Source organism: Urocitellus parryii, chromosome 11 (genome assembly GCF_045843805.1).
Source record: "Urocitellus parryii isolate mUroPar1 chromosome 11, mUroPar1.hap1, whole genome shotgun sequence".
Lineage (NCBI taxonomy): Eukaryota > Metazoa > Chordata > Mammalia > Rodentia > Sciuridae > Urocitellus > Urocitellus parryii.
In genome coordinates, this window is record NC_135541.1 from 18,961,466 (window position 1) to 18,973,697 (window position 12,232).

General features: G+C 37.7%; 1 protein-coding gene across 1 annotated transcript in view; it reads left to right on the forward strand.

Moving 5' to 3' along the window:
- Zcchc17 (zinc finger CCHC-type containing 17) overlaps positions 1 to 12,232 on the forward strand; it is a 52,773-nt gene that overhangs the window by 14,836 nt on the left and 25,705 nt on the right. Inside the window, exon 3 of the mRNA XM_026391582.2 lies at positions 4,823 to 4,880. Coding sequence (XP_026247367.2) covers positions 4,823 to 4,880 — 58 coding nt within the window. The remainder of the gene's footprint in view (positions 1 to 4,822; positions 4,881 to 12,232) is intronic.

Below are 12,232 nucleotides of genomic sequence, written 5' to 3' on the forward strand. Positions count from 1 at the left end.
TTTATTTTTTAGGTGTACATGGACACAACACAATGCCTTTATTTTTTTATGTGGTGCTGAGGATTGAACCCGGGTCTCGCCGGTGCTAGGTGAGCACTCTACCGCTGAGCCACAATCCCAGCCCTCCAGGTCTGTGTTTTGCTAAACTACAACAGAGGTTGTCCAATTGTATGTAAATATATGAAGAAACAAAATTTTATTAGAATACCTTTGCTGGACATAGTGGCATACACATGTAATTTCAGCTATCTTGTAGTCTGGAGCAGGAGGATCCAATATTGAGTCCAGGAGTTAGGTGATTTGGAGTCTGACTTCCAAATGCTGCTGTTGAGTTTGTTAGATAATTATACTCTTTAATAATGTTGTTGTACAACTTAACGAGAGCCTGTTTCAAGAAAAGAAAAAAGGCTGGGGATGTAGCTCAATGGTAAAGTGCTCTTAGCTTCAATCTCCAGGACAAAAATTAAATAAATTTGTTTGACTGAATTTAGGTATAGGAAGAAGGTAGATGGTAAATGCGTTTTTTTTTTCCAGTCATTTGTTCGTACAACTCTATTATAGCATTTATCACAATCTTGCAATATTATTACTTGTATATGTGTCTCCAGTAGATTGTGAGTCACTAGAAGGTAAAGGCCAGGATTCTCTGATTTTCTCACACATCTTGGTAAATACTTCATATTCTTTTTTTTTTTTTTTAATAGGCTGGGCAACTTTTTGGGGGAGTGGTATGGGGGACTGAACCCAGGGGTACTTTACCACTGTGCCACATTCCCAAACCTTTTTAATTTTTACTTTGAAACTATGTCTTGCTAAGTTATTTAGGGCTTCACTAAGTTGCTGGCCTTGAACTTGTGATTCTCCTGCTTTAGCTTCCTGGGTCACTGGGATTACAGATGTGTGCCACCATGCCCAGCAATCAGTATCTTTTTGTAAGTTGTCTTTATTTCACAGTGCCTGGTATTGTATCTTATAGTAGATGGTGTATAAATACTGGAATAAAATTGTATCAAACCTTGTAAGACCAGTTGTCCTCAAAGAAATTGGTGGTATAGCTCATATCCTAGCAGTTCTCTTAGTGGGCTCAGCAGGGATGCTGGTCCCAGTGATTGAATAGACGCGAATCCAACATTCATCCTTTTCTTATCCTTTAAGACATCATGTGCCAGTGTCTACTAAGCGTGGTAGTGGGTATAAACACAGCAGTGTGAGTTGAAATCTGGCTCAGCGTTGCTACAGTGGAAAAAAAATGCTGTGGGGATGTTGGTGTGGTAAAGGGGAAATACCATTTGATCTAAAAATAAAAATAAAAAATCTGTTTTATACCTGGTTATGCTACTTTCTAACTTTGTGACTTGGAACAAGCAACTTAAGTCTCTGAGCTTCAAACTCATCATTTACATTGTGGGGAGAATGAATTTCAAGGCCATTGCTACTTTAATCTGAAGGTAGGAAATTCATTTTACCCAATACTTGAATTCATTTGAGATAATTATTGAATTTTTTTCCTCTGAGCCATTTGAGTAATTATTCTCGGGACACCAGGCAGTCTGTGTGATCATCTACAGCAGGTGCCATCCTGTTAATTTCAACTTTGAATGTACCCTAGGAGACACAGTGATGGAAACACCTGGTGCAGGAAACAGGCAAGAATACCTTTTCCTAACTGAATGGTTGAGTGCATTTATTCTGGAGCACATTAACCTTTTCTTTTGGGAGAGGCCAAATTAAGGTCTGTTATTACCTCTAAAGACCATAATGTGACACTGGAGCTTCAGGATTGAAAAGTGAGATTGTTTTCATTTATGGCAGCAAGGCGATTTAGGCTCTGACTTCCAGATGCTGCTGTTAAGTTTGGTAGATAATTATACTTTTTAATAATGTTGTTATTATACAGCATGAGACAAGAAGCCCTTTTTCTAGACTCCTGGAGCAAAAGCCAATGTACCTTTGTTTGATCCATAGAGAAGGGATCTTCTCTTATTTTAATTAAAAATTGAAAGGCTTTATTTTCTTTATCCAGGGGACTCTTTTCATAAAAACAAATTGCTTTGTAAACTTTCGTAAGCACTTAGTGTCTCTGGTTCTCTCTCTCTCATTTGAAAAATGACAGGTTTGGACCAGCCAATCTCTATAAAGTCCTTAAAGACCTTTTTCTGGCTCTACCTTGCCTTGATTTTAAGTATCTGCATGATTGTACTGTTTCTTTGAGACTACTTGGTTCTTATTTTTTTTAAAATATATTTGTAGTTGTCAGTGGACCTTTATTTTATTTATTTGTGTGTGGTGCTGAGAATTGAACCCAGTGCCTCACACATGCTGGGCAAGTGCTCTACCACTGAGCCCCAGCCCCAGCACCCCTGGTTCTTACTTTAGGATATTCTTCATCAGTGTAAAATGGAAGCTTAGAACTATTGGTTTGTAAACCCATTCTTCATGTTGTGTCTTTTGGAGAGTTAATTCAGGTGCTCTGTTCCAATATACCCATTAAAAAATGAGGGGAGCCCTGGGGATGTGGCTCAAGTGGTATCTCGCTCGCCTAGCGTGTGTGCGGCCCAGGTTCGATCCTCAGCACCACATACAAACGAAGATGTTGTGTCCACCGAGAACTAAGAAAAAATAAATAAATGTTAAAATTCTCTCTCTCTCTCTGTCCCTCTCCCACTCTCTCTTTAAAAAAAAAAAAAAAAATGAGGGGAAGGGCGGGGGATGTGACTCAAGCGGTAGCGAGCATGCGGCCCGGGTTCGATCCTCAGCACCACATACAAACAAAGATGTTGTGTCCACCGAAAACTAAAAAATAAATATTAAAAAATTCTCTCTCTCTCTCTCTCTCTCTCTCTCTTAAAAACTTTCCTTCCCCTCGTTTTTTTTTTTTTTTATCTATTTCCATCTAATGTGGAATGATGATGTTTGGTGAAGCAGGAGGCACTGAACTAGGAGTCAGGGGACCGAGGTTCTGTCCCCAGCTTGTATCTAAGTTGTATGTCTTTCTACTAGTCACTAATCTTTTTGTGCTTCAGTTTCTTGGACTATAAATTATTAAAAAGCTATACTTAGAGGGTGCATTATGTGCCAGATACCAGTGCCAGGCATTTTATGTATGTCATTTGTTATCTGTAGCAGCAAAGTGAGAGCAGATGGGAACTTAGACCTTGAAAGGCAAGTTGTGTTCAGTATCCCACAGGTAGGAAATGGCAGAGCTGAGATTAGAAGCCGCATCTTTCACTCCAAAGCAGTGTTCTTTCTACACCTAGACTGTTCTGCCTCATCTGCAGCATAGGAACCTATCATATATACTTCCTAGGATTGTTGCCAGGAACAGATAGGATATCAGATGTCACCACTTGTAGTCATTAGAATAAAGGGAACCATGAACAGCTGTAGTGTAGTTAAACTCTGGGTTCTAAGCCCAGCTCCTCTACTTGCCAGGTTTGGATCTTGGGCAAATTACCTAACCTTTCTCTGCATCATTTTGTCATCTGTCAAATGAAAATAGTACCAACTTTATAAGGTGTGATGAGGATTTTGAATAGTGTTTTGCATGTAGTGAACATTTAGCATATGTTAGTATATATTAGTCCAGCGGGAATTGTCTTATTCAGTTCCCTAGCTTTAGATATGGTGAAACAATGATTGCTTAAGATGAAACAACTAGCTAAAGACACTGAGAAGAATAAAATACTGAATTTTTACAAATAATGAATTTAATGCTAAATGCTAAATGTAGTGACAACATTAATCCCAATCCACACAGGTGAGTAGGGAAGGGAAAAACTAGAAGATTGAAAGAGTGGAGATAATAATTTATTTGGCAGGGACTCTGGGCCTTTCTCACTAACATTTATTGGTTACTTATTATATAAGTCCATCAAACCACTAACTTCCCGATGTTAGGTCAGTGCTACAAAAGTCTTGAGAACAAATCTTTTTCTCTCTGGTTATATCTTTTCATGGTCTGTCAGATGTCTATGTATTGATTTTTTTCTCTAATTTTCTTAAAACCCAGGACTCAGTGTTTTTTAAAATTTTTTATTTGTTCTTATTAGTTATACAAGACAGTAGACTATATTTTGGTTTGTCATATATACATGGAGTATAAGTTCCTATTTTTGTGGTTGTACATGATGTGGAGTTCCATTGGTCATGTATTCATATATGAACACAGGAACTTTATGTTCAATTCATTCTACTGTCTTGGTTTGAAGTTTAAGAAAAAGGGATCTACACGTTCTATGTCAAACTACTATAGTTGTTTGTATAGGGATTAGAGGCCTAAGGCCCGGCTAATATAAAGTAACTTTATTACCTGATTCCTGCTATCCCTTTCATTCATAAAACTCCTTTGATGATTTCTTTTCTCCCTTTTTTTTTTTATTTAAAATACTGGGGATTCATCCCAGGGATGCTCCAGCCCTTTTTTTGTATTTTATTTAGAGACAGGGTTTTACTGAGTTGTTTAAGCTGACTTTGAATTTGAGATCGTCTGAGCCGCTGGAATTTGCTGGGATTACAGGCTTGCGCCACTGTGCCTGGCCTCCTTTGGTGATTTTAACAAGTGTGGGATTTGGGCATCCCTTGATTACCATCATACCATGTGTGATGACCTTCCAATCTCACCATTGTTTTTAATGAATATGTATATACCTGTTATTCTAAGTTTCAAAAAGAACATAATAAAGAATGCTTGACAAAACATTATTAGGGAGTTTCGTAGTAGTCAGAGACAAGTCAGTGCCAAGCAGAAATCAAGGAGTCTAGGAGACTCTGGAAGAAAGATTCTCATTTATGTGACATTGATTTATTATTTTTTTCTTTATAGGTTGCCATGGTGACAGATTATGGAGCCTTTATCAAAATCCCAGGTTGTCGGAAGCAAGGTCGGTCTATAATTTGAAATTTAGCTCTCTCATTTCACTTTCTTTGCTGTAACCCCCACCAACATCAAAATTGTAGGTTCTACATTTTTCAGAGTTTTTTTTTTTTTTTTGCATTTATATTTTATTTTGTTTTTAGTGTAGATATGAATACAGACAAGTGGTAATAGTTAATTTTTAGCAGGTCCACGTGTGAGCATCTGTGTGTGTGTGTGTGTGTGTAGGTGTAAACCTAGAACCTCATGCATGCTAAACATATGTTCTACCACTGATTTACATACCCACAACCCATTTAGCAGGTCTTTTTTTAAATGTGTGTGGTACTGGGAATTGAACCCAGGGGCACTTTATGTAGACACTGAGCCATATATCCTCAGTCCTTATTTTTTACTTTGAGACAGGGTCTTGATATGTTGATTAGGGCTTCCCTAAGTTGCTGTACCTGGCTTCAAACTTGCAATCTTCCTATCTCAGCTTCCTGAGTTGCTGGGATTATAGGCATGTGCCATTGCACTGGGCTCATTGAAGGTCTTGACTCAGAAAAATGTTGTTCTCTGACTTGGGAAAAAGGCTAGGATATACCTGATTGGATTTATTTCTGGAATCAACTCCTCCCTAGACATCACCTGTGACACCAGGCAAGTCACTTGACTTCTTTGGACATAGAAATTTGGAGATGGTAAACTACTTCTCTGAGGCTGACATTTTGAATGTTCTAGTATGGTACATGAAATAGAAATAGTACCTACTTATTTATTTATCTATTTATCTATTTATCTATCTATCTATTTATTTATTGATTGATCATGATTATGGGGATTGAACCCAGGGTCTCACAAATGCCAGTGTTTATTTTTTAAGAGTTGGAGTCCGGGGCTGGGGTTGTAGTCAGTGGAAGTGTGCTTGCCTAGCATGTGTGAGGCACTGGGTTCGATTCTCAGAACCACATATGAATAAATAAGATAAAGGTCCATCAATAACTAAAAAAATATTAAAAAAAAGAGTTGGAGCCTGGCTGTCTTGCCCAGGTTGGTTTCAAATTCCTGAGCTCAAGTGATCCTCGCACTTCAGTGTCCTAAGTCTGTGGGGAAACAGGTACATGCCACCATGCCTAGCTTCCAAAACATATATTAGCCAGGCATGGTTGTGCACGCCTATAATCCCAGCAGCTCATGAGCCTAAGCCAGGAGGATCTTAAGTTAGAAGCCAGCCTCAGCAATTTAGCAAGGCCCTGTCTCAAAATAAAAAATAAAAAGGGCTAGGGATGTACTTTGGTGGTTCAATCCCCAGTACCAAAAAAAATTATAAATACAATACTTTAAATTTTCTTCATAATACATAAACATGTGTTGAATAATTTTTGGAGATTCCCTCTTATATCTACAATCTTGTTTGTAAGAATAGTTGTGTTAAGTATAAACAGGAATTCCAAGATGGGTGACCTGCCCAGAGTGAATTAAATAGATAATGGCACAACTAAGACTAGAATCTAAACCTTCAGATTCCTAGCTTCATGGGCTTTCTGCTTTATCACACATCATGCTAGTGAATCCAGAGACTCAACTTGCCAACTACTTATGCTAAAATAAGTTAAAAATTTTAACAGAAAGATATAGTCATAAGAGAAAAATATGAAAGAATATTTCACTACATAAAAATAAAAAAAATAGGGCTTGGGATGTGGCTCAAGTGGTAGTGTGCTCACCTGGCATGCGTGAGGCACTGGGTTCGATCCTCTGCACCACATAAAAATAAAAATAAAATAAAATATATTATAAATAAATAAATAAAATTAAAGAAAGAAAAAAGTAAAAAGATAATGATAAAAATCATTAGCAAAGTTAAGTTGGGAAAAAGAATTTGTAATACACGTGATAAAGAGCTAATAAAAAATGGGGGGAATAGTAGGAAAAGGAACCAGAATATGAAAAGACAACTCACAGGAGAAAATCTAAGTCATTTGGTCAATGTATTAAAAGATATTCATTCTTAGTATTGATAAAGTTACATAAACAGTGGTCCATTTGCATAATGGAATACTACTCAACAATAAAAAGGAAAAAAACTATCAATACATGCGGCAATGTGGATCAATCTTCAGATAATTAAGCTCAGTGAAAAAAGCTAATCCCAAAAGGTTAGACTTTTTATAATTCCATTTGTGTAACGTCCCTTTAAAAAATAGCCTTATTAAGGTTTAATTCACGTACTATACATTTTACCTACAGAATACATTTCATTGTTTTTTGGTATATTCACAGGGTTTTGCAACAATCACCACCATCTAATTTGTGCTCTACCTCTGAGCCACAACCCCAATCCATGCCTATGTATTTTTTAAAGTTATTGCATATGTTTAGAAGAAAGCATGGGAGAATATTCAACAATTCTTTTTTCTCCCCGCCGCCCCCAGTGCTGGGAATTGAACACAGGGCCTTACACATGATGAGCAAGTGCACTACCACTGCACTATATACCCAGCTTTTTTTTCTTCCTTGAAACAGGTTCTCTTGCTAAATTTTCCAGGCTTGCCTGGATTGTGATCCCCCTGTTTCAGCTTACTGAGTAGCTGGGATTATAGGTGTATACCACCATACCCAGCTAATAAATTCTTAATAATAATCGCTTTTGGGGAGTTGGATTTGCTAAAGAAGGGATTACATGAAAGAGAGAGACTTTTGCTTTTTCAAAAAATACATTTTTTTAGTTGTACATTGATGCAATATCTTTATTCATTTGTTTGTTTTATGTGGTGCTGAGGGTCGAACCCAGTGCCTCACACATGCGAGGCAAGCACTCTACAACTGAGCTACAGCTCCAGCCCAAGGACTTTCACTTTTTGCCATTTAAAAAAAATACTCTTGGTGTGGGGGGGGGGGGCGCTGGGGTTGAGGCTCAGAGGGTAGAGTACTCAGCATTTGTAAGGCCCTGGGTTCGATCCTCAGCACCACATAAAAATAAATAAAATAAAGGTATTATGTTCAACTACAACTGAAAAATAAGTATTTTAAAAAATATATTTTTGGGGCTGGGGTTGTGGCTCAGCGGTAGAGCGCTCGCCCAGCACGTGCAAAGCCCTGGGTTCGATCCTCAGCACTACATAAAAATAAATAAACAAAATAAAGGTATTGTGTACAACTAAAAAATAAATATTTTTAAAATATATATATATATTTTTTTTCTTTCAAAAAGCCCAACAGCTGATCTTTGGATAATAAAGCCTGCCTCTAGCCTTGGAAACCACTGTGCTGCAGATTGCATCTTTGCATTAGAAATGGCTTACCAGTGGTTTTCAAGCTGGCAGTCAGCAGTCTGTAATTAAGTTTCTCATTTTATGTTGGCTGGGATTTAATGAGGTGGAACTCATCCCCACCTCTATAGGACCTGCACCTCTTCCTGTCTGAAGGCAGATTTTCTTGTTAGTGTACTTGCCTATCACTGCCAGTACCTGAAAGTGCCATTTTTACTTAGACATTTATGTGACACTTTGGGAACTATCTGGGGATTAAAGGCGGCTACCCTTCAACAGTCAGTTTTCAACTTACTTGTGTCTGTACTCTGTCAGGTAATGCCTCTGATTATGGCTGACAGCTTACACTTGAATCTGTCAGTCTGAAGCTGTGCTGAAACAAGCCTTGGAGAGGGAGCTCAGAGGACCAAATAATTACATGGAAACTGAGTTCTAATCCTGGCATTTTCTGTGGGGTTTTTGGATAACTTAAGCTATTGATTTCTCTATAGTCTCTTAGTGTCTGTAAGGGAGACAATCATTAGGACTGAACAATGGAATAATTGTAGTCTGATCAAATCTTAATGTCTTTGGTTCAGGAAGAAGACTCTAAGTTGAATTAGTTTCCCAGACTTTTATTCTTTGAATTCTTTACCCACTGCTGAATTGAAGACCCCCTCCTAGGATTTAGATATAACAATTTTCTTTTTCCTTCTCATAGTATTGTTCAATAGAACTTTCTGTGATGCTGTTAATGTCTCTCTCTGTTCTGATTTGTTTTCTGGACACTAATTCTCCATGTGTTTGGACACCAAGCAGGTATCCACCAATTCAATTCTGACATTACGTACCTTGAGTTAGCATCTAATCCCACAAGTTAGAAGGGCTAAGTTCTGTAAGATTGCCTGCATTTTAGATGCCCCTCTACTTCTCACCAACCAGTTGTAAATTAGGTTCCCACAGAACTCAGGAAAGCACTTTTATGGGCTATAGTAAACACTTCACTTACCATAACTCAGGAATAGCCAAGTCATAGAAGAGATGCACAGGGCCCCGTAGGAATGTAGTAGGGTGGGAAGCTTTTATGTCCTCTCTGGTGAAGCCCTCCCAGCACTAGGATGGATTTACCAACCCAGGAACTCTACAAATCTTCTGTGGGGGAGTTTTTATAGAGCTCTCCCTCCAGCTCCCAAACCCCTTTTCCTGGAAATGGTCGGTCAGTGGGTGGGTCTGAACATTGTGACCTTCTAATCACTTGATCTTTCTGAAGACCAGCTCCATCTTGAGGTTATCAAGGCACCCACTCTGTCACCTTGTTAGCATGAACTCAAAGTATGATCAGAGGGGGCCTTCTCATGAACAAAAGACACTCCTGTCACAAAGGAAATCCCAAGGGTTTTAGGGATTATTAGCCAGGAACAAGGACAATATTTTTATATTATACCACATTTGTGCTGTTCAATACAGTAGCCTTGAGATTTAAATTTTTTTAAAATACTTTTTAGTTGTTGGTGGGCTTTATTTTGTTTACTTACATGTGGCGCTGAGAATCGAACCCAGTGCCTCACACATGCTAGGCAAGTGCTCTTCCACTGAGCTAAAACCCCAGCCCCGAGATTTAAATTTTATTTTTTTTTTAACTAAACTTGAAATAGCCATGTAGGTAGTGAATAACATAGTAGATAATGCAGCCCTATACAATTTTAAAGTTTTTTTTTTTTTGCTGTATTCTGTTCACCAGCACTAAATTATATAAGTTTGAGAGCAGAGATTATTTAGTGTTACTCGTTTAATGTTCCTTGTTTATGATGGAAACTCAAATATATTTAGCAATAACTAGGCATTGGTGGCACACATCTGTAATCCCAGCAGCTCAGGAGGCTGAGGCAAGTAAATCACAAATTCAAAGCCAGCCCGAGCAACTTAGTGAGGCCCTAAGCAAGGTTCAATCTCCCTGGTACCAAGAAAAATGTGTGTGTGTGTGAGTGTGTGTGTGTGTATACATATAAATGAATTTATAGATTAAATATGAATCTATTTCTATGTTTAACAATTAATTGAATTCAATTTAGCAAAAAGTGCTTTTTAAAGTTTTTTTTTTTAGCTTCCCAAGTAGCTGGGATTACAGACATGTGTCACTATTGCACCCAGCTAGTAAATAATTATTGAATTCCATCTTCTAGTTATCTTTTCCAGTGGTAACCCAGAGATTTAAAACCACAACAATTCCTGCTGCCCTCAGATTGTTCAGTCTAGAAATATAAATAAATTACAGTGGCATAATAAAAATGAGGGAGTTTGCACCAAGTTATGGAATACTTAGACTTTTCAGATGAATCAGGGCCTAGTATAGTGGTATTCAGTAATTCTCATTGAATGAAAAAATGAATTGTCCCAGCTTTGCCCTTTACTGGTTTCTTGATTTGGGCAAGTTGGCTAGACTTTGAGCCTCCGTTTCCTCATCTGTGAAATGGGATATTACAGACTCTGAGTTCTTTGACTGACAGGAACATGTTTTATTCATCCTTGAATCTATTTCTGCCTATAATATAGTGTGTGTTAGTAACTGTTTGAATGACTCTGTAATCCTAACAGATAAAGGGTATGAGAAATCACTTTGATTTAGGTACTTACATTATTGATATATACCATTGATTAAAGATGATTTACTTGAAAAATCTGGTCAGGGAATTCAGAGTCCCAAAGGTAAAGGGACCATTCATTCATTCATTCATTCATTCATTCATTTATTTGTTTGTATGTGGTGCTGAGGATTAAATCCAGTGCCTCACAAGTGCTAGGCAAGCGCTCTACCGCTGAGCTACAGTTGCAGCCCCGAGACCTTTTATTTTGGCATTTTTGGTTGCAGCTATACTGTAGTTATTTGAAAGTTTTATCATTTTTCTTTATTGCCAATGGAATTAATATGTTAAGCCTAACATAGTTGGGAGAATGTTTTTTTTTAAATTTGTTGGTACATATATATTTTCCACAATAAATTTTTTTATTGGTGCATTAAAATTATACATAAGGGAGAATGGTTTTTAAGGGGACTGTAGAAGGCTTACTGTTTCTCTCATATGGTGATTGAACAACTAGTGCTTTCCAACTTGTCAGGATTGGTTTTCTCCTTTCTTTTACCAGCAGACATTCAGATGGGACTCATTTTGTAAAGTTCATGTTGAGTTTATTGAACATGATGATGAACTTGATGTGCCCTTTGAACATTTGTGGCTTCATGTCCAAAATCTAGGCATGGGCCAGGTATGTACCAGTTGTCTAGCATGCCCAAGGTTCTGGATTCAATTCCCAGCACTACAAATGTGGGGAGGGAGAGGAATGGGGCAGAAATCTAGACACAAACTGCTTCCCTGTCATGCGACATGGTAAGCAAAGCATTTTTGTTTGCTTCTGTTTCATCCTGGAGCATTAATTAATCAATTCTACTAACATAGAATTGGTATGTTTCCACTATTTTTAGGTGAATTCATTTTTTTCTTTTTGTAATTGAAAGGCGAACCTACATGGTAAACCTACTACATGCCTAGGCTATATATTTTGACATAGCCTTGTTCCTAGGACCATGAAGAGCAAAACATGAGGTTAAATCAGGCATAAGATAAAATCCTACAGTTGAGAGAGTAAACACCAGAGGGATGAGGCTGGTGTCAGCCAAACAGTGCATTTGGTTTTGCAGAGAACTTTATGATAAAACAAGTGGGAAGAGTACATTCTAAAATAATGATAAAAGGTATAGTACGATGACTACATCCATCATAACAGTCGTACAGTGTCATTATCAAGCACTGTGTTATGTACGGTGAATAATTACATGTGCTGTACTTTTATAGGACTAACAGCACAGTAGGTTTACTCCAGCATCACCAAAACATGTGAGTAATGCACTTTACTATGACATCACTATGCATTAGGAATTTTTGGCTCCGTTATAATCTTTTTTTAAAAATATTTTTTCCTTTAGTTGTTGATAGATCGTTACTTTATTTATTTATACATGGTGCTAAGAATAGAACCCAGTGCCTCACACATGCAATGCAAGTGCACTACCACTGAGCCACAGTCCCAGACCTCCTTTATCTTATGGGACCATTATTGTACATGCAGT